The following is a 24,128-nucleotide window of genomic DNA, read 5'->3' as shown; positions in this document are numbered from 1 at the left end:
ATTTCTACGTCTAGAAACACAGATGCAGGTGTCATGTCTGGAACCAAGTCACAAGCATGACAGAAAATGTTAAAAGTAAATCTGTCCTTTATTATTACTATAAATCTTTCTATGATCTATTTTGCTTACATGGAAATATTGAACCACATTTTGTATTTCTTGGATGAGTTGTTTAAATTATCATTGAGCTCAGTTCAATTAATTCAGTGGGTATTCCTCAGCAAAAACCCTTTTACTTTGTATGACAGTGCTTAATAGGGTGTAAAAGATTGTGCACGTGGGGTGAGGAGCATAATGTGGGAATGGATGTAAAGTGAACATAGTGCTAACAGTGGGCGTAGTATGAGAAAGAATGGCCGGAGGCACAAAACCCTGTTGTTGAAAAACGGTCTGTTATGAGTTACACAATCAAATTAAAGTCGACGTCTGAGTTTAGTGTTATCGGATGTATCTCTCCTGCTTCACTTCTTTTTTTTTTGTTAATTAGATTTTAAACAGTTTCAAAGCTTGTTCTCCAAATTGAGCATCAAAATAAATTAGTACAACTAATTGAATAAATTTCCACCCACGAAAAAAACAAGCTGGGACGATTTCTCAATATTTTTTCTTACTTAGAAAAAATGTCATGTGCCCTTCCCTTTATGATTCCTATCACTTGATTTCTGCCTTGATGTTAGAATTAAACAAAAGGATAAATCTAATGTTATGTAGTAGTTTGTATGTATTTAAATGTTAATGTATGTGTATGAGAGACACAAAGTAATGGAGAAATTCAGAGCAGTGGATCGGTCTTAGCATGTTTTGCACATCAGAGTGTTTCATACCCTTCTGTTACCATGTCAGCAGAGTGACTGACCAGTGTTTTTTACAGTTGTGAAGATCAGTCAGGTCTCTAGAGGGATTGTCAAGATAAACAGCTCTCACAAATGAGGCACTTGTTTTGAATGGCATGACAGTTATGTCTCTTGTTCCACCCTGATGTATTCCTCCTATTTCATCCTCGCTCTCATTAGGCGCAACACAGGTTCACTGCCTGGTTAATCAATGCGTCTGTATCTCTGTGTGTGGGTGTGTGTACCTGTGTGCCTGTGTTTGTGTGTTTTAGTGCTCCAGTAATATCATGGCCACTTCCCAAAATGAACATGGACCAAAGAATAAATCGATTAGTCTAGAAAAATCTCCCCCCTGACTAGACTGCGGAACAAAATGATGAATTATCACCACATCATTCGTTTCGACTGACACTCACCAAGGAGCCACGTTACATCACACTCGAGACGCTTGTTCTATTTTTTGGCATCTACCTCAAAGTGATGCTAAGCACTGAAAATATATTGGACAATTTTTTTGACATATTCAGATTGTATCCACATGTACACATACACACACACATGAAATCAAATTTTTGTAAATTGGATCCAAACCACATAGGGAGGTGGTTTGAAATGTGATTCCTGTCTGATCTCTACAGATCAGTCCAGGCGCTCTTTCTGCTCAAATGTCTTGAGTAATGATGCATTCGGAGTCATTCACAACAGCAACACCAAATCCAGAGTAACTGTAGCTACATAGTTACGGACGCCTACCATGTAACTATAGCAACCCGTGCAGATATGCAGGTGATGTCTGTACACTTACATCTGATCACTGGCAAATAACAGAACAGAGAGTCTGATCCAAAAGATCTAATTTAAGAAACAAATCCAAGTTGCCTGCAGTCTGTGCTATGATATAAGATCCCCAGGCTTGAATACTGCATGTGCATGTGTGGGAATGGAGGTGTAGGACACAACATTGGTTCGCAGCAGTGTCAGTGACATTTATGCTCTTACTCTGTATTAAATTGATCAATATCCTCCCGCTGGTCTTTGTATTAATATTTAATAAAGAGCAAGAGACACCTTGCTGCAATTCATTAGTTTGGACTATACCTGCAAGCGTCACAGTTGCCCTATTATGTGAGCGATGGAGCTGGATTATTTGAGACAAGCTATTAATCCCACTCTGATGAGGATGTCACTCTCTCCTGGTCCCACGAGGATCCGGGTCTTAACTTTAAGAAGATTTATGAGACATTTAATAAAAACGTTCAATATCTATTACAGTAGTCATCCATCCATGTTAATGTATGGCATGAAATCTAATCATGTTAGTGTAGTGTGCAGCTAATTTACCTCCAACATATGGTGGGGTCAAAAGAGCCTGACGACATTTTTGAGAATTCAAGGAGAAGCCATTTTTAATTCCACACCGAGCAGTAAAAAGCACATGACAAGAAAACATGATGAACAAAATCCACTCAGATCCCCCAGCGAGTTAAATCATCAAGTGATGAGAACTTATCTTCACATAGCAGATTATTATGACACATGCTTTTGATAATAACAAGTCGTTCTTTTTATGAACCTTAAATTCCAAAGAGAGGATGAAAAAAAAAAACTAAGGAGTGGAAGAGAGGCGACTCAATTTTTTTACAATATTTTAAATGGGCCTCTCCCATTCCACAGCATGCATGTGTGTGTGAGTCCCTATGTGACCCTGCACCCTTTCTTGGCTCACACTCCAAGTACTGAACTCACCAAGCTCATCCTGCTGCGTGACTGTTGTTTACCTACAGTCAGGATGGGAGCCACTGCCACAAAGGTCAGTTTCCACTTCTCAGATCTCAGCTAAACTAATAAAAGTCCTAGATGGAGCAACCATTGGCCACATGCCGCAAACAGGAGCAGACAAGCTGTCTTAACCTTCTTGTCTTTCTTGCTGTCTCCCTCTGTCCCTCTTATCATCTCGATGGCTCTGTTCACACCCGACATTAACAACCGTCTCGTGTAATCCGATCACAAGTGGACAGCTCTAAATTCAGGTGTGAACACCCAAGACATGTCTGATCACTAAGACCACATTCTGTTACGCTTCATAGTGTCCATTTCTTGATTTGTTTGTGGTCACCGTAACAACACTGATGATTTCTATTTTTTTCTTTTCTTCAAAAAGGTAAAACCTTCATAGTAGGGCGGTGAGATGCACCTCCATTCATTCCGCCTCTCTCTCTCTCTCTCTCTCTCTCTCTCTCTCTCTCTCTCTCTCTCTCTCTCTCTCTCTCTCTCTCTCATGCAAACAAACACACATCGTCTGTAAACTCAGACTGGGTAAACATAACCTGGTCGTCATGAAGGCAAATGACGTACTTGAGTGTTTGCATATAGAGCAGGGACGTGACATCTGATCACAAGTGGTCACAGGAGACACATTCAGGATGCATTTTGATGCCAGATGTGAACACATGTATTGCGGTTAGGATCAGGGTGGATGTTAATAACAGGTCTGAACAGGATCTGTAGGACACATGTGCCAAAAATGTTTTGACTGCGTGAACACAAAAGCATCCTGGGCCACAATAAAAGGATCAGCGGACGTTCTCTGACCTACCACTCTCCCAAACTGTTTTTTACAGTCACCTTATCCCATACACTGATTTATATGTGGCTGAAAAATCAACATTGACTCTGACCACAGATTGATTTTCTTTCTTTTTTACTATTTAAAATGACTAAAACCTTATTTAATTTTAAGCTCATTGATTCGCTCAGCCTCTCCTCGCCCTGGTCCCCCTCACTCTGTCTCTCTCCCATTGTCACACACACACACACACACACACACACACACACACACACACACACATATAGAGCAGGGAAGTGAGATCCGTTCCCAAGTTGAGACACATGTGGAGATGCATCCTAATGCCAGGTGTGAAGTGGCGTCCTCAGAGCTGTCCACTTGTGATCTGATCACTGGAGAACAGTGTTAAAGTCAGTTCTGAGCAGGACTAATATGGGACTGATAAAATCACCAATACTAACCTCAGTCGTAGTTTTCACGTGAGCTGCAGACGTGCCTCATTCTCTACAACAGCTTATTATTGGTTAGGGTTAGGGTTAGTATCACTGCTTGCACTGCTGCTCCTTGCTGGCTCCTGCAGACACATGGACATGTATGTTTTGGCCGTTTGCTAATGTAATGCGACGGTGATAAGTGAGAGATTAGTGAGGATGAAGCCCAAACAAACACTCAGGTTGGGCTTTGTGCCACAGCAGCTGGTGTCTGGCTCGACGGCCGCTCCAGTGATGCACCCTAAAAAGTCCACCTGAGATCGTGTGACTGTGTTTCAGCTGTAAGAAAGGTAAAACTCATCTGATGCCAGAAACTACATCAGGAAGGGAGAACGGACAGTTTCAATGAAACGGCTGAGGCTCCACTTTGCTGCTCTGCTCCTTTTGCCTCAACTGCAGTTTCTATAAAAAACATGGTATTTGTCAAGAGGATGAACACCGAGGGAATTTGTGTGATATAAAAAGCTTTGAAGTACATTCTGATACATGATCGCCCTTCTGGCAGGGGGACACGTGGCCGTGAGACGAGGCAGGGAGACGAGAAGGATTTGAAGGTGGAATCACTGGGACAGAGCAGCAAATTTTAATTATTGATCTATACTATTACTGCTGTCCATCTGGGAAGAGAGATCTCTCCTCTCTTGATCAAGGGTGTATAGTCAGAGGACATCATGGGGTGGAAAGGCCTCTGAGAAAAAAACTGTCTCTGTATTTTAAAGCAATATGTAAAACTTAGTCTTTACTTGAGGGAAACGAAACAGCAGTTTTATTTCGAGACATTCTCCTTGTTCATTCCATAAATGATTTAACAGACCTTCCTGTCATATAGGTTTAACTTATCTAAGGATGATCTGCTTTGAAAAAATACTGTGAGTTTGATATTGTTTTTCCAACAAATTCAAATTCAGAAAAGGACATTTACTTCTTCCCCCTCATTTGAAGAAAAAACTGAACGTATGAGCATGTAAATATTGTTTGTTTTTAGTTGGAGCATTTGGACACAAGACGCCTCCTATTTCGAGAGAAGTCCACTTGTGCCCTGCCGGCTTCAGTATTGGAAAACAAGTGGTTTCCAAACAAGTGGCAATGGCACAAATCATTCTCAGATTTTCCCGTCCATTGAACAAATGTGAAAACAATCAGTTCTTTCAGTTCTGCAAAACTAAGGTCAAACAAAGAACAGCAGGCAAAATGCATAGTTTGTGAGTGGAGGCAGACTATAACATTCATGTTAGACTGGATGACAATTGTACTGCACATCAACAATGAGGAGTAAATTATGCAGTGCTGTCATAACAACCTATAGTGATAGAGCACATACACACACAGTATCTTTGGGCTGCTTTGGTGTCAACACGTATCAGTGCCTCCATCTGTCTCTGCCAGGTATCCTGCAGTCTGCAGCCGGCAGGTCCTGTGGAGACTGCAGAGGTCTGGGTTAACGAGTGGATCTCACTGTTGTCCACCCTGAGCTCTCTGATAGCGTGGGCGCTCTCAGACGGGGCATGGAGGAGTCAGATGGACCTGCGTGGGGTCAGCACTTACCATTAGTCACCTTTTGTGAAATGTCTAAACGGGGGAAATGTTCTACTACAGCCATTTTCATCACATTGCTACTGAGTTTGATAAATGGTTGTAATTTGCCACTGACACAGAGACATTCCCACTAGAGACTATGCGCATATGTATATGATGTTGCAGTAATATCTCAAACTGAGTATAGTGTTTTGTGCAGCAGGGAGTAGGGAGGAGCGATCAGATGCTCCAGACCGGCCGTCAGATGATTGTATGATTTCCTGACATGTTGGTTGGCCAACTTCAGGCTCTCGCACAGTTAAAGCAAAGTAGTAACAACCAACTGTGGTTCATTTGGGAACTGCTGTTTTAAAGCCTTGACTTCGGCATTTTGGACAGTTCCATTTTGGTTTTTTGAAACAGGAAGTCACCATATTTCGAGGCCACCTACACCTGTCAGCTGGACCCACTGGATGGTCCTAGCTATCAATCAAACAGTAACCATGCCCCAATGCAAACAATGCATTTTACTCCAGATAGGCCCATCGTTGACAAAGTGAAAATCTTGCTGTATTGAAGAAGGTTTGAAACTAGTGATTGAGACCATAGCAATAATGTTTTTACAGTGTATCAATGCTGTAATGCAATGTAATTTGTCAAATAGACTTGTCAACTCATCGCTATGTGAAAAGCTGCATTAAGCTAAACACATCTCCAAAGGTTGTAGACATAAATTAGCCTTATTGGAGGAAGTTATGAATCTGAAAGCAGTTTTGGATAAAACATAACGTGCGTTATAACAGTGAGTACATGAGGGAATCCTTTGGTTTACCTACCCGTCACCCTGTGGTGATTATCAGGTGGGCTCCAGGACTCTATGACAACACAGCAGGCTGTAAACAACAAATGCGTGAGCAGAGTTGAAGAATATGTCTAACGAGAGACGAGAGCAAGACATTGCTCCTCAATCACTCGTAAAGGTTCTCGCAACACTCCATCTTCCAGCAGCCTATTTGGCACCGTGTTTACTGTTGTTGAGGGGATTTTAACAATCTGCGTGATACTGACTTCAATGTTTATCTCCAGCACTTAATTAGATAAACCACAGACACTCATTAAGGTTTACAACATTCCAGAGTTGAAAGCAACAAGCCCAGAGGCTCAGGCTCAGCTTTGAGGAGCAGCAACAACCATGACAACTAACGCACTGTAATTGGGTACAAAAAATAACTGACACATTGCTTTGAGAGGAGAGCTATTACTCTAAATCACGGCTTTTTAAATGATGTCTGGTACAATGAGGGAAGTCCCTTATTCCCAGACTGGAGTAAGTGAAGATAATGAGCTTCTTACAAATGATTGTTTCAGATTTGTATTTAGAACAGAGAGTTGTCTGAATTCATCCATGGTGATGATCATGACGATGTCTGTGATAAACTGTAGAATATGATTTGTAAACTCGACATAGTTCGTAAACATAAACACACAAATTTCTTTTATTGTGAGATTCGTATCTTGCTCTGTGACGGATTGATCTGTTTATCATCTGTGCATCTCTGTGTGAGTTTATTCAGCATGTAATAAGATTGAGGTTTGAGGTTTGCTATCTGTCAAACACCTGCTTGATGTTTTTGACACATGCTGCTTAGGTGGTTGCCTGGAGAATTGCCCATCAAAAGGAAATAGTTTCCCTCCTCAGCATGCCAATAAATTACCTTGTTCAAAATAACATTTGTATACCTCTGCGCCGGTGATATCCATTGGCCTGAGGCATTATGTTCTCAGGTTGTCCATCCGTCCCATAGGATACTTGTGAACACAATATCTTAAAAAACGGCTTCAGGCAATTTCTTAAAATTTGGTACAAATGTTCGATGTGACTCAAAGATGAACTGATTAGATGTTGGCGGTCAAAGGTCACTGTGACCTGAAACCTTGTTTTTTCGTCTTGTGAACTCAACATCTCAGGAACGCCTTGACGTTTTAAAACATTTGGTGAATATGTTCACTTGGACATGAAGATGAACTGATTAGATTTTGGCACAAGGTCATTGTTATCTCACAAAACCATTTCTTGCGTAAAAATGCTTCTAGAGACTTGTTTCAAAGTTGGCACAAATGTTCACTTAGACTCATGGAATAATTGATTGGGTTTGGGTGGTCAAAAGTCAAGGAGGCTTCTCATAACATTTTTGTTGCCTCTTGAACTCTTCAGTCTGCGTTTAGGCCACAGTTTGACCATCACTTGAACTCAAACATTAAAGGGATAGTTCACCCAAAAATGAAAAATCACTCATTATCTACTCACCACTATGCTTATGGAGGGGAGGGAAGAGTGTTTGAGTCAACTCAACCCTTTTGGTGTTTCAGGGGTAAACAGCGGCAACAGTCAACTCGTCTTGTGAGAAGTCGTGAGTATGAGTCTGGAAAGAAAAATGTTTGTACATTGAGACTGCACTGGTTTTCTAGTGAAATTCTAGTTAAATGCAAAAATCTATGTACGATATAAATGCTCCTACCATTAAAGTATGAGTTGAATAGGAATTGAGGAGAATAAAGCAGACACAATAGCAATGAATAGGCAGAATGTTTGTCGTCCTAAACACAACAAAATGAATGATGCTTCAGATTTTCTTTAAACTTCTCAAAGTGAAAGTCAGACTTTTTTCTTATTCTTTTGAGGAATGAGGCTGAAGTATAACCTGATTGTTTTCAAACACATATATCTACATGTCATGTGTCTGTTCATCACAAAGACAAATCCCCTTCTGAGATATGGAAGCATTTGCAGCTTGAGTAGCGATTGGCTGCTGGACTTGAGGTGAACAGATAGAAGAGGGAGAGATGAGTGATTTGAGTTGCTTGTGATATTGAACAAAAACTAAGTGCACCGAGAGAGAATATAAATGTTTGATGGGTGTGCTGTCTGGGAGGAATTTGTCAGAGGCAAAGAAGTGGACAAATGGATGTATGAATGATGGAGGGACAGGGCGTGTGGGGAATACAAGAGACGACTGCAACACATGCAATTTGCATGCACTTGAGTCAGGGCTTGGATTGAAAGAAGAGATGATGGATAAATGGATGGATGAAAAGTGTATGAAGGAGGGATGAATAAAAGAAAGCTAGAGGGGAAGAGAGAACATGACCTTCCATCTGGTTGGCAGGAAGTCACATGCAGTCAGAAACAGTGTCGAGCATTACTCTGGTGCAAAATGTATGCTTGTTGGCATGCCGTGCACAACATGCACCTTTGGGCAGGAATCGTCACTTTACATGGCAGGAGAGGCTTCTGCTCATGCCACCAAATAAAAGAGATGGAAATGTTTTATTTTCAAATTAGCATTTTAATGTCAACCTTTCAAACCGTTGTAAAATCCCTATCATCTCTCTTTATGTCGACTGAGAGGGAGCCGCTGTGACACCCTGCTCATGTCTTCAATAATTTACCCATTTGTCTTGTCTGTTCAACGCGTTGAGCATTGCCTCCCCATTTCTCTTACAGAGCGTGTGTCAATCATAGGGATTGTTAAATGTCCGAGGGAAGCAGTGATTGTCAGCTCATCTTCCAGGACTCAACCGAGTTTTTCAGTGATTTCATCAAAGTGTTGATACGTTTCCACATGGATGGACAATCCTCTTTAATGTAGAAAATCCAAATTTGTATTACACCGACCCTGTAAAATGCTGCTTCATTCTGCCATTGTTTAAAACCAGAATGGCCCTCAGAGAGCTCTCATGAAAAATTGAATTGAAACACTCATGGATATCAGTTCCCTGAACATGTGATTTGTCTCATCAAAATCCATGAATGATTCTTAGACAAATCAAAAGAAATGCTTGAAAACACCCTTTTTCTTAGTGTTAAAGAAAGTAAACAAAGAATTCCTGCATCATCCCCCTGATTTAGATCTGCACCAAAACATTCCATGACCGCATCCTTCCGCCAAATCACCAGAAGATAAACAAACATAGACAAAAACATAACCTCCACAACGGAGGAACCTAAGGGACTTTTGTTTTTTCTTCACCATAGAAAGCTATTTTACATGTTTTGTATTATATGCTGCTGCAGTTGCAGTTATGTGAAAATATAAATTTTGATTTTGATGTGATTACGAAGCAACACAGGAAACTAAATGCCAAAATAAAGACACACAAACCATGTGTAGTTTATTGTTGTTTCAAGAGAAGTGAACTTTCTACATCAGAAAGTAGATCTAGAGTTGTTAAATGCCCGGAGGGGAACATCTGAGTAAGGAATCATGGAGCCTTTTCCTTCAACTGAATGGAGGAAGAATCCAGATCTTCAATGTTTTTCTTTTTTATGCTGAAGCTAACTTTACTCCAGCCCACCCACCCCACCAGCCCTTCTTCTCTCTCACTGGGACCTTTCACCTCCTCCCCATCTGGATTTTTGCTTGGCTCTGGAGTCTCTGAGAAAAAAGATTTACAATCTGCCCATTAGCCACGTAAGAATCATGCTCCCGGGTTAGCTCTCGCTCAGTAATTCAAAAAGACTCTGGCAGTTGTACTTGGCATCAGATGGATAGTTTCTCAGCCATGACTCATGTTTCTGAACTGAGGATACCAAATGAAAATGATTATTGATTTCCACATGAATTGATATTTGCTGTGGTTTTTGGCAACAAGGTAACACTGCTTATTTATTATGATCAGCTCCCACTGTATCTCTGCACAGCTCATTAAGATGCTCCCACAATGATGTGCCTTTGCTCTTTTTTGCTTATTTATCTTTCCAGCTCACTGAAAAAAGAAATTACCTCAATTCTTTTCTCTCCTGTCGATGTGTATATAACTGACAGGTCCGACTTAGTTAATGATATCCCTGGTGTATGAAAGGAGCGAGACATATGCCATTATTAGAATGATGAATGCCTGTATGTGTCAGGCTAATAAGTGATGCCCTTTGGAAATGAATTCGATGATCAAGGGACATTACAACATTTAATTACTTGCACTGTCTTGGCATACAACACCGAAGAATAGCGGTGGATGAGGGAGAAAATCTCTAAATGAGATTCTTTATCAGACTCATGTCAGTATAATGAAACTCCAGCTCTCTGATCTCTGTGGTTTTGAACCAGGCTGTGTCCTGAACTCAAGATTCAAGAGGTCATCATACTCAGGTACAATGAAATTGTAGAGGCTTCTATCTCAAAGATATAACTATGTGGTGTAAAAATATATAGAAATATAGGGTGAAAACGACAAACGTAGCAGCAAATAACTGTATACCTGGTTACCTGGTGACTGGTTGTGGCAGTAGATGGTTGTCATAGACACAAAGAGCAAAGTTATATTTGAAACATATCTACAAACTCTATCAGCCGACTGAACTGAATTGAACTGCACTGCACTGCGTGGAGGAACAAGTAGGACTACATCGATCTTCAGCATCAATGCAGTGGTTTATCATCCTGAGTGTGAACGCAGGCTGTAGCCTGAGGGGCAGCTGTAGCATGAATGAAATGAGAGAACGTTTGTACAGCATTTGTTTTCATTCAGGTTCTTTCATTTACGTTTTCTTAGTGCCCACAGATAAGCCTCTATTCCCCACGCAACCTACTGCAGGAACTCCAGTTAAATAAGGAGTTAAGTTAAAACAGAGGGATTTTATTCACCTGTGAGCAAGTAAAGACTCTGGGAAACGCTGCCACAGTTTGTACAGTTTATTCCTCTCCACATCCATTCTAGTACCATTTAGTTTCTGTGGCTGAGTTAAAGTCTGGAAGGTAGAGACGGAAATGACGAAGCAGTATCCCACATTCACTTCCTGCTTGAACTACGACTAGACAACCAGCGGTAAATGCAACATTTACTTTCAGCCACAGCTCCACCTCCTCGTTGGTCCAAGACAGGAAATCTCTTGTCTTACTTTTTAGTTCTCAGTATTTTCTGTTAGTAAGCAGCTAACTGGGGAGGCTGCGGCTCAGGAGGTAGAGCGGGTTGTTCCCCATTCCGCATTCTGTGATAGAGAAAGTGCTGCACACAGATGCTCGGTGTGGATGCGTATGGGTGGATGGCAGAACTGTGCTGTAAAGAACTTTTAATGGCCATTAAGACTATAAAAGTGTTATTTAAGTACAGACCATTTACCAACATCTGCCTCGTCTGCTCAGTGTTTGTGAATGGTCCCGTGATGTGCATATTCAGGTGTGTTATTATGGATGGAGATTATTACTGATGTGGAGTGAAAAGGCTTGTGTGGATGGAGATTTTAACGAAAACATATAAGTTTGGATGTAGCCTCGGGAAAAAAAACATAAAAGCATCAATGAAAGGAACTAAAGGCTTGAAAGACATTATTTTTTACATCATTTGGAACCAGCTTTACATATAACAAGGGTTTTAAAGGATGTGTGTGCACAGTGGTGTTTGCAGTATCACTGAATTCTAATATTGGTCCACGGTCCCATTTGTGTTACAGCTAATCTCCCCTATTCAGCTTTCAGTCCTGAACTTCTGACAGTTCCAGTTATGGGATTTCTCTCATCCTGCACGTTCTATTACGACTGCCTCCTCCACCTTTCTCTCTCTCTCTGTTTGTACAGTATGTTTGTCTGTGGACCAATTTCAGTGCTTGTATGACACTAAGGCTTAAGTTGTCACAGGCATCGTCTACAATCATTAGCCCTGATTCCACCATTCAGCTACAGCCTGTCAGTCACCTTATGACTTTCGCTCACTCTTTGTCGCACTTTCTCCCCCTCTCAAAGCGATGGGGGTGAGCAGGGATTCTTCCCTCTCACCCTGCCTCCCACTCCCTCCTCTGCCTCTCTCATTTTTGAGTCTCTCTCTCTTGACTTCATCCTCTCAGAGAGATATTCCACTCTTGCCCCTTGTTCTCCTGACACTGCTGAGAGGAGAGCAGACAGTAGATAGGGGAGTGGGCGGTAATGTAATCAGACAGGCAGGTCAATTTGTTTCTGACAGATGTTCCCCTAAGTTTACGTAAGATCACTAGAATACAGTGATGTCACGGTCACTTGAAAAGCCTGGATCTCCCAAATGATTGTTCAGAAATTTGAAGGGAGTTTACAGTTTTAGTTTTAAAGTCTGTTTATATTTACGAGGCGGGTGCAGATGGTCTTTGTTTTCATTACCCTGCTGGTCTGTGGTCACAAGGGCAATAAGAGGCAAAGACAGGAGGCTTTCATCCTGCGAAGATTAACTGTGGATCAGGGATAGGGTTCAATAGCATTTTATCCAATCTGAATCCAGATCCAAATCCTCCTCTCAAATCCCTTGTGTTTGGCGAGGAATCGAAACATCTGTCACTTTAAAAAAAAATGTCAATGGGGAACATGTCTCTATCAGAGGCCTGGGAGCCTGATGGTTCTGCACAGTATTCGATCTGTTCCTATATGACTGTGCTCTTCTGAACAGAGATCTCTGATGCTTTTCCTAGAATCTGCTCAAGTCACTTTCCCAGTTTGAGCCCACACATACGCACACACACGCACACACACACACACACACACGCATACACACACACATGCATGTTATATAAAATGGGGTTATTGTGCTCATACATATCTCTATTTACTGCCTCCATACTTTATGCATTTTATCTAAATAACTCATAAAACCATTCACTTGTTGACCAGTTGATTTAATGGTGTTATGTCTGCTTTCCTCATAATATTGACACTTTCATTACTACTTATACTTGTGTGCACTTTGTGTTCTTTGCATAGAAACAACCGTATCTTTCATCCGTCTGTGGAACTTAATTGTGTTCTCGTCTGCTGGTGTGACATCCGAAACCTCCCCTCAGGGCTCAATAAAGCATCGTTACATCCCATCCGTTCTTTCCACAGTCACCAGACCTCAACCACTATGAAAATGTATTGGAACATTTGTGAAAGGGGAATGGGGGGAAACGGTCTGTGACATCCCAAGACGAGACATGTTCCGGGACACCGGAAGACAAATGGAGACTTGCACCAAGCACAAGTTATGACTCAGTAAATTGTAGAGATAACTCACTGGGTTAATCAACTGAAAAACAATTCAGTTATATGTCAAATGAACAGTGAATAGCTGTTTGATAAAATTGGATTGAAATTAGTAGGTGATTAATATAATAACAAAACAATGATGATAAAAGAATTGAGATGCCTGTCAATGATTCTGCTGTGTATTGTATGCACATATACTGCATGAACCCACTCCCAAGCCATAAACCCACTGCTTATATATACATACAGTAAATGCAAATACAGGCAATTAAATTGTGCAAACTTGAATTTGCATACATCATGTGCTGCAGGGCCACATTCAAATTGTAATAGAAAGGCCTCATAGAATAACCTTTAAATCATTTCCTTACCTCTGGTTGTGTTTGAAGATAGTCTCCTGAGTGAATGGGGATTTCCAGGGATTTAAGTATGAGCAGCTCCACTCTTAACCCCAGGTGATGTAACTCGACTCCTTCCTTTTTTTGTACTTGATACCCTTAAATTTGTCAGTACAGTTGAAGTCGTTGAGTAAATAGAAAGGCTATGAATAAATTTCCATGCTAATCTTTGCGACAGAAACATGCCCTGGCCACAGTGGTGTTATACACCGATAGACCACTTACCGGTTTGAATAATTTGCCATGTTTACGTTTTAATACTGTACACAAACACACAGCATGTGAACAATACGCAGCGTGAATGCATGATATGCTGCTAAACTGCAAGGCTTCCAAGTGGAGATTGATTTTATTTTGAAGGTCGGTATTGGATTTGTACACAGAGGAGGAGGAGGAGGAGGAGGAGGAGGAGGAGGAGGAGGAGGAGGAGGAGGAGGAGGAAGAAGAGATGTAGTAAATGTCCTTCATGGTTTGTTACAGCACCACTTACAGAAAATTTGGGAAAAGAGCCGACAAATAGGGAGAAAAAAAAACTTGTCTCTGTTTTATGTGTCTTTTTTTATTTTGAAGCGGCAGTGAGAGATTTGTGTGAAATCATAGATGCGGTACAAATAATATGAGCCATTAAAAGCTTTACGAGACTGAATGAATCCTGTTTGGCCTCGTCTTCAAAACAATATTAAAGTGGGGAAGTGGAGCTAAACTTTTTATTATTGGAGTCTGGTTTCAGGGCATTTTAACAGCAGCTGACCCACAAGTCATTTTGTGCTAAGGTGTAAGGTATGAGGACGTGAATGTATAAGGAAGTTGTTTTTCCCCTTGTTTTGTTTTTTTTAATAAATTGCCTGAAGGTGAAAACACAAGTTTAAAGATTTGTCTCACCTTCTCTTACACCTTGTCTTTTTCTCTGTTTTTATCCATTTCGTCTCTAGATGGGAAATGCCTCAGAAACATTTCTGCTCGTGTCCAAGATATCAAAAGACAATGACTTCCTCATGGGGACGATCTACATCATCTTTGGTGAGTGAGTTGTTTTTCTTCCCTCGGTTTGCAACTGTATGAATGTGCTCACACCCTAATATACCCTGTCACTGTGTCCCCAGGTGTGCTGTCGGTAATAGGAAATGGGATCCTGCTGTTTGTGGCCTATAGAAAAAAATCCACCCTGAAGCCTGCTGAGTTCTTTGTGGTTAACTTGGCCATCAGCGACTTGGGCATGACCGTGAGCCTGTTTCCGCTGGCGATCCCCTCGGCCTATGCTCACATGTGAGTGACCATTTAGTGCTCCGCCTCTCTCTCTCTCTCTCTCTCTCTCTCTCTCTCTCTCTCTCTCTCTCTCTATTTATCTATCTACTATGTCACTATGTCATCTTCCCAATCAATAAATTCACAAGGAAAGAAGGAACAATGTACTTTCTGCAGGGGATAATAGGACGACTTGCTCCTCTCAGTTAATACATCCTGAATGGTTGCCTGCTATGGCCGAGAGTGGTGAGAATGAACCATTAAACAGTCAAATCTTTTTAAAGCTGAAGCTACAGATACATTGTTTTCAGGGAGATGTCAGTTTTAGCTGATTTAAGCTTCACAAGCAGCAGCCAGTGATTTGTGAACTTTCTACCGAGGGTGTTTTTTTTTTGGCCTTCAAATAGTCGCTTCATGAAGCCTGTCCTACCTTGTAGATAAAGTTTAATGAGGCCAACTGCAGCCGTCCTCTCAAGCCTGAAGAAGATGTCTCCACATCCTCTGTTACAGCAATAATGTTACAGTTAATATGAACCCAAGAGACACTAGTGACTGAACCTCAGTCAAAGTCTGTGGTAAAATCTCTCCTCAGGACTGTAATGCTGCTATAGTTTTTAATTTTTTATTATACTACCATTATTATTACAAGCACAATAAACAATCCTAATTTGTAATTTGCTAACATGACATGAATCTTATTACAACACCCTTGATGAATGAATGATTTTTTTCTTTTAATCTGAAAATGTTACAAACCTTTCATGGTAAAATGCAGGAAAAAAAAACAATTAAAAAAAGATTAATGGAAGGTTGGAATTCATGGCACTCTCTCACATGTCTCCTGCTGCGTTCCCCGGCTCCATTTGCTTGCTCCTCTGATCCCCAGAGCATGTGCGGCCAATAGCTGTCATATGTGCCATGATTGCATCAAAATGCATCACTGCTCACTGCAGTGAGCAATGACCCAAGAGAAGCCAAGAAAATGTATTGCCTGTTTCATCTACTGCAGGGGTTGGGAACCGCCGGCCTCTGGACTGTACACTGCCTACAAGACAATTTAATCCAACCCGCGAGACAATTGACCAAGACGGAAAAAAAATGATTCGGAAAAAAAAATCTCATTATAGTGACTTATTATGGCAATTATCTTTTACGTGTTTTAAGATAGTATCAAACATAGTCGACGAACTTGACCTTCAGGGTGGTCCCTTCTGGCTGTGTGACTGTCACACACATAGCTGTTACGTGTCATCGCTGACAAGCATCACGGCGACTGTTGAGAAGGAACGGTCCATGCAGAATGTCACACTTTCCAAAACATAAAGACAAGCCAGTGAACCTAGTTTGCAGAGACACAGTCACAGAGATTTAAAATGCCAATCTCAAGTGGCCTTACTGATAGTAGCATGAAACTAAATGGACGAGTTGTAAGGACAAATGTAGTAGAATACAATGAATATTCTTTGATGAAGTTTACAGCTTTCACAAGTTTGACAGAGACTTTGATCCCGTTCGGTGATCAACTCGAAGTATAAGTGTGAATGCACCTAAATAATGAATCCTCGATGCGTCGTGACACCCGAACACATTCTTTTCGCTGTGTAAATGCAAATCCGTCCTGGGCCACACTTCCTCAGCCGACGTCCCCTGACCCACTACAGTTTTGTAATGAACCAAAGATTTGATTGCTTTTTTTAGAGTCCATACATTGGTTTGTACATCAACAATATGAATATCAACACTGACCACCACATAAGGATTGATACTTTCTTTAAACTGGTAAAATCCTCGACAGCTAATCATTGATTCATTCAGCCCCTCCTGACCCCAAAACAAACATAAACCCACTGGCAATGGACACATCTATAAACTAAAACTGGATTAAAACATCTTGTCGTCTCTGCAAATATAAATCATGTACATGTTATATATAGTGGCCACAAGAGACATATTGAGGAAGCCTTTTAGATCCAGGTGTGAACAGGCACATGTATCAATCAGAGCAGATGTTAATACCATGTCTGACAAGAGCCAATTTTTACGCAGGCAGGTTTTCTTGTGAGTTAGCTAATGGCTAAGAAGCTCGTTCAGGGGGAGAATTTGAAATTTTCAAACATGGGATTACAGCTGAATTCAATAAATACATGGCACTATTCATGTGATTCATGTGAACACAACAGTTGGGCCAAAACCATCTGCGATCAGCACAACCATTTGACATCGGACGCTTTGCCAAAGAGAAGCAAACTCATGCAAGAGGTCAAAAAACAAACTAGAGATGACCCCAAAAGGAAATGTGTTCCCCACCCATGATCTGCTGGGTATGAATTGTGTGATTCACTAGAGGGAAATTGCAGAGAAATCTTGGAGAATATCAAGAAAACGGTCAATAACAAATGTCCCCTTGTGTTTCTCTCTCCGATCAGGTGGCTGTTTAATGAAACGGTCTGTATGATCTACGCCTTCTGTGGCGTTTTGTTCGGCCTGTGCAGTCTGACCAACCTCACAGTGCTCTCCTGCGTCTGCTGGCTCAAGGTCTGCTGCCCAAACTACGGTAAGACGAGGACATTTTACATTTTAATGCTTTCCTCCAGCATTGCATATAAAACAACCATCATCACAGTATTACAACTCATTATTTCAAGCGGAAGAGTTCACTTAAAGAGCTCACACAGTGTGATTCATTATTGATACTGATTAGCTGGAAGGCTTCTTTACACATATTGATCACCACGCTTTTTCATTCTTGCCCTCTGAGCCAAAAACCTTGAATCTGAAGAGATGAATAATAAAGCAGCAAGGCCAGAGATTCAAGAGCTTGTTTCAAAGACAAACTGCCCATGCTGCAGTCATGTTGATGTTCAAGGCAACATTTGAACCCCTTTTAACTACATGATATGCAAAAAGGAAATGTTTTCAAGGGCCTTTTGCTGTTCTCTCGACGTTTGTAATGTCTTTCCCTGCATCTGCTTAATTTGAAAAGGTCACAAACCATCCAATAATTGGACTTGAACGAATGACTGTGAATGTTCTAAATCCACTGTAAGTAATTACTGATTCATTTAAACTTGTGTTTATTTTACTAAAAACCAGACTGAAAGAAAATCGAACACATAAAACAATCAGTTTTTTAGTGAGTCTGTGTTTCTCTACTAATCATAGCTTGGTAACATTTACTTTCAGAGCAAATATAATGCATATATAAGTAGTATTCAAACATACCCTCTGACTCAAAGCTTTTTTATAAAATGAAACTGAATTTGCTTTGTTACTGCTCATGTGTGTATATAATTTGAATGATATATATAACTGGTCTTATTTTTCCGCACCACTCATTGCAAGTCAGTTTTTCAGGGGTCTGTTGAGCAAGCAACACACTCTACAAACCAAAGTCTGTAACCTTTCAGATTAAAAGCTCAGTAATTCAACTTGAAACAAAGTATTGCTGCAAAATAATGACAATGTGCTTTTACTTCGTAAACAAATTGCTTGAGGGAAAGTGATTGAATGCCGCTGCCACCGCGAATTAAAAATAGAAAAATCAAGTTATCAAAATGATGGCCTGCGTGCCGCCATTTGACAACTACTGCCTTACAGCACGATGTGGTTTTAAAGGTATTTCAAGTGTTTATCAATGTACAGTATTCATCAACAATTATAAACTCTCAAATCAAGATGTTTTATTTTATTACAACTGTATTTCGCTGTTTGAGTGACCTCAGGAGGAATTATAGTATCTGACAAATAAGTAAAAAATATATCTTCACACAACAAATTTATAGTGGGTCATTAACCCCTTTATTCAATATTTAAATACTGCTAATGAATGCTGAGTATAGGGGGACTTACAGTGTGGTTGATTAGTTAATAACATTTAGGTAATTTTTTTGGTTTAAATTATTTGTTATGCAGATATCTTAAACTGGTGCGTGTTACTTACAACCCGTCCATGGCATTGTTGTTTAAGTGAATGTGGCTTTAAGTATTTGCACTCCCATTCAGTGCTGACAGACACGAAGCAGCCATTATGATGCTTTCAACATAAAATAGTTTGTATTATGTTCAATCAAAACAAATTCCCCACAAGCAGAGATAATTACATGGTTAACAGCTTTCGTCGTGTGGCAGCTGTTTAGAGTGATGTCAAGGTGAGAGAGAGATGTTGTCATTCTCATCCAGTGGATGTTAAGGTAAACTGTGTTTAGTTAACAAATCCAACCTCAGAGCTCAGGAGAAGAAAACACCGCGAGATAAATATACCACATGTCAAGGATGTCTCTGAACCCATTTACACTTGTCATTTTAATGTTGTGTGCTTCCATATTCACGCTTGCTATTTTAAGTGCATACGCGCATTCACACTGACGAGTATGACAACGTGTAAATGTATGACAATGTGTAAATGAAGTATAAGTACCTGGAGGATGTACTAAAACGGTCAAAAAGTTTCAATTAATACTCAACACCACGAGGAGAGGGACCACCACCATGTTCCAATTTGTTAAAATAGGGCCCAAGGAAGCAGGACAAGTGGTCGGCACAGATGATGGAATAACTTCCATGTTGCATGACACAGGCAGCACACGCAAGAAATGAAATGCCTGTAGAAATACATACAATAACTCACAAAGGAACCTCTGCGCACAGTGTGCTACAGTGTACTTGTATTTATATCTGTGTGAGGACATTTTTGGAAAGTGAGCACATTTTGTCCGGTCCTCACTTTTTCACAGGGCTGTTAGAGGGTTAAGACTTGAGGTTTGGGGTTTACGGTTAAACTTAGCTGTAGGTTTGGGTTTGAGTGTGGATAAAGCATTTGGTTGTGATGGTTAAGGCGAGGGTGAAAAATAGAAGATTGTGTGAACTGGCTGAAGGATCAGATTCAACACAGCACAAATAAGAGAAAACCCAGATTAGATTTACACACTGACACTTACATATAAACCTCTTTGTTGGTCGGATCACAAGTGTAACTGCACTATTGTCTTGGTTTTCTTGGGCTACATGCAAATCAGGGTCCGACCCACTCAAGTCCAGACGGTGTTGGTAAAGCAGCTGAAGCTGTGACTCAAAAACAAACACCAGAAGAAGAATGACTTATGTACTCAAGCAGTTTAGTAACATCCACCTCACTACACCTATCAAATTAACAGCTAAACTGACAAATTGTTTTTTTCCCTTCTCTCATTCACACAACCTTCTCCACCGCACAGATCATCGGAGACTGGATCTGATAAGGGCTCAGATAAATGCTGCGACAGCTCAATGTGCCTTTTGTACGACTGAGCTGAAATCATTGGGCGCTGTTACTGTCGCTGTAGTAATGTAGGGAGAATGACAGCTAATTTATCTGCAGTTTGTTAGGATTTTAATAATATAATTAGACACTATAGCCCCGAAAAGGATCGATTTTACGCGCACCATGTTTGTACCTTAACAGAAAGACTTAATGTGTGTGTGTCTGTGAAGATGGCAATGAAACTGAACTCTAAACAAATGCAGTATGTTGGACAGGGGTGGGGGCATTTCAGGCCAAAGTGATCACGCTTGATTCGGAACAAAGCCATTTCAGTGCATCTTCAAAGAAAGACTTTCTCAGCCGTTTTCCTTTCACACATGCACAACCCGGCGGGGGTTTCTTTACTCAGACGGGTTCACAACGGTCACAAATTCTGTGCAGGATACAGGTGAGGGGTGGAGCAGCAGGCAGAAGCAGGACGTAAAGTATTGATTTAGCTGCGTTCTTGTTGACAGCACGTAGACACTGGCGTCAGCTCTTATCACCGCAAACTCTTGACATCTTTGTCTGTGTCTTCTACGTGTGTGACATCCTCAGATATTTGTTTTCTTTTCATTTTTTTCATTTCTGCATCTGTCGCCGGGTTACAAGCTTCATCAACCACCCTCCACTCACTCATGGTGAGTCCACCCGGAGGATCCCCTGCTGTGTTCTCACATCAGATTCTCCGGACTTTCCGCAAACTTTATACCAGGCGGAAAAAGTCCGCAGAAACTCGGGAGGCTCTCACTCAGACATTTGCATTCACACATACACCTTCTCCAGAGAAACTGTGGAGGATCCTTGGAGTTCTGTGCATGTCTGAGAGCAGCTTAAGTCAAATAAGTGACACTGTATGGACGAATCATTGCAGATTCTGAGCCTGTCAACAGATACATTTTCATGACAACTAAGCAAACTCAATCGACTGATGAAAACCATGTAATGCAGCTTGGAGACCTGGGGAAAAGCTAATAAGTGGACATTGAGTTGACATTGTTTTACCAAACTTTCTTTCTCCAAGATTCAACAATGACTTTTAATGCTTAGAATAAACGTACCGAATGGTGTGTTACGTAAGTCTGCACTCGTATATGCCGCAAGGTTAGTCAGTAGTCAGTGTTGTTGCCTTGCAGCAGAAAAGACCTGAGTTTGAACCCAAGTCTGCGTCACGTTTCCTTGTCCTTCTGTTGCTCTGAAGTTCTCCCACAATCCAAAGATCTGCAAGTTAGCTGACTTTGATAAAAAACATCCTGAGAGGTCAAATACAAAAAATTGAATTTATCAAATTATCAAATCCCCTTTCTTCAGAGGTTATTGGTGGAATGTTGATTATTTACAGCATGTGGTGATCTTGAAATAAACACTGTGATGATGCAAGACAAGAAAACTGACACAGCCAATCAAATGTGCCCAGCAAGCAAATTTGTGATGTAAAATTATCGAGGGGAATAGTTGAAACAAAATCATAAATAATGTTTTGGGGGATTTTAAGTCCAAAGAAAGAGGGAAAGAGGTCACAAAGTGATACAAGCCGTCATGAATTACATTATCTTGTCCAAAAACATCCACCTACCCTGTAGATATTCATGTTTTTTTGTCGACTTTGTGATGATAAACTGTCACATCCATTAAAGATTTCAACGTTATCATGCAAATGAGTTCTGATGTTGTTCCAGGGCATAATTGCTGTCAGATAATTATTGAGTTAGGATTGCTTTCTGTCTCAGATTAAATACTTATGTAATGCCCTCTTTCGTATGGAGATACTCTCTCTCTCTCTCCCTCTCTCCCTCTCTCTCTCGCTCTCTCTCTCTCTCTCCTTTATGTGATGTGTCAATTCTCGGATCGGAGACATTTAGAAGGAGTGAAGTCCTGCAAATGCTGCGTAGCTCCAAAATGCAGCTTTAAATTGCAGAGAAATGTTAGACACATTTCTCAAAAGAGTAAATAGATAAAGAGGTGAATAAAATGTTTTAATAAAAATGAATAAATCCAATAGATTCATAAAAATACATAATATAAATCAATCCAACGAATGAATTCAACGATAATAAAATATGTTGTTTGTGCGGTGCACGTCGTTACCATTTATGCGTGCCTTCATATTGATTAGACAGGCAGAGGATTTGTGTTTTGCTCAAGGGCACAAACTCATGCGTGTGACCACATTCTAGCTGTAGTGGAAGTCTGTGACTCCTCAGTTTTCAAGCAGCTTCACTTAACATTAACTCTCCTTTTTCTGCACGTTGGTTTGATTGCAAACTGCTCAACCAGCAAATTGCTAATGAGCATCATTAATGTTTTTGCCAATTAAGCCACTGAGGATTAATTCACACGACCGGGTTTAATCCAAATCTCTCTGAGCAGCTCAGACAGTTGAAGTGGGATCCATATTGTCCTGTTTGTTTGTTAGAATGAATATATTTAACTCTGGATTTCGTTTAGAAGTCGCAAATAAGTGTATTATATTTGCACTTGATTAATTCATTTTCAGTATTTTTTCAAGGATCGTCACTCTCTCTTAATTTGCTCATTAAACTCTCATTAAATTTGTTGGGGTCTTTCTCTGTGAATAACAATTATTATTATTGCACCAATTAGCCATAATTCATAATCATCATAATTAATCTGAACAGCTAATATGCAAATGCGTGAAGTGGTAGCACTTGACAGACACTGCATATAACTATAATAATAATAATATTCACTCTGAAAACCTCTCGCAATCAGCTCCCCTCACCTCCATATTCTATGAATGGATGCACAGTCGGTTGTACTCTGCAAAACAGGTTCTTTGCACTCTCACCCATATAAACAGCACCACAGCGGTACGCAGAGCAGAGCCGATTTGACACAAGGCAAAGTACACAAGTAGAAAAATATCCAACAAAGTGTAGAAGACGAAAAGAGAATAAAGCAGATTTGGTGAAGGAATAAATTAGCATAACACAGCAGCATGAAGCAGAAGGAATAGAACATGTGGTGCAGCCTGGATGAGTCAGAGTTCATATCCATCTTCATGAAGTTGGTTTATATCCAAACTTCGCAGGGCTTTGAAAAATTAGTGGGTTCTTTTTGAGATGCAAGAATTTCCCCCTCTACCTGTTAAAACCACTGCTGTCCTGCACAGCCCTCTCCTCCCCTGCAGGCCCCAGCTGGGAGGTAAAACTGCAGGGAGCGATAAGATGGAAGCATCTGACTTGTCGGAACTTCTGAATAAAATAGAAAATCTATCCCTGTCTATAAGATCAGCGATTGCTCCTGCCAGGCACACGATATTTAATATCAGGGCTGTGTTTATAAAAAGGCTTGTCTTGTCTGGTTTCTGGAGGAATAGTCTGTAACGCACAGTTTAAAACCCCAGAGGCCACAAGCCTCACAAATAAGTGTTTGAAATGGTAATGAGCACAAATAATGATGCTTTCATGAGATTTCTCTGTAAGAAACCTTGTATGAATGTGTGCCACTTACAGACACACTGTACTCTTTTTTTCTTAAGCAGTTTGTGTACGATAACAGTAGGTTCCCATGGTGAAACACGGATAAAAACAGAAAATGACCTAAAATCCCAGAAAATAATTGCAGCCCTGCCACAGCAGCAGTTTCACATCAGCACGATATTACGGCTCGTCTACAGGAAAGAGTTTCATCCACGAGCTTCAGTTATCCACCTCACGCACAGACCCTTTGTATTTCTATTCCGGCCCCAGTCCCCTTCTGAAACTGCATTTAAATTCACCAGATCCATATTTTTACTTGGATCTGCACCAAATTTCACAGTCTCACAAATATCTGTCCCCTAAACAAAAAACTA

General features: G+C 40.6%; 1 protein-coding gene across 1 annotated transcript in view; it reads left to right on the top strand.

The window, feature by feature from the left end:
• The window catches only part of opn7b (opsin 7, group member b), a 55,775-nt gene that overhangs the window by 23,480 nt on the left and 8,167 nt on the right, over positions 1-24,128 (top strand). The window contains exons 2-4 of the mRNA XM_034591846.1: positions 14,721-14,808; positions 14,892-15,054; positions 17,460-17,587. Of these exons, the coding sequence (XP_034447737.1) occupies positions 14,721-14,808; positions 14,892-15,054; positions 17,460-17,587 (379 nt within the window). The remainder of the gene's footprint in view (positions 1-14,720; positions 14,809-14,891; positions 15,055-17,459; positions 17,588-24,128) is intronic.

Source organism: Hippoglossus hippoglossus, chromosome 7 (assembly GCF_009819705.1).
Source record: "Hippoglossus hippoglossus isolate fHipHip1 chromosome 7, fHipHip1.pri, whole genome shotgun sequence".
Taxonomy (NCBI): domain Eukaryota; kingdom Metazoa; phylum Chordata; class Actinopteri; order Pleuronectiformes; family Pleuronectidae; genus Hippoglossus; species Hippoglossus hippoglossus.
This window is presented reverse-complemented; position numbering and strand designations above follow the sequence as displayed.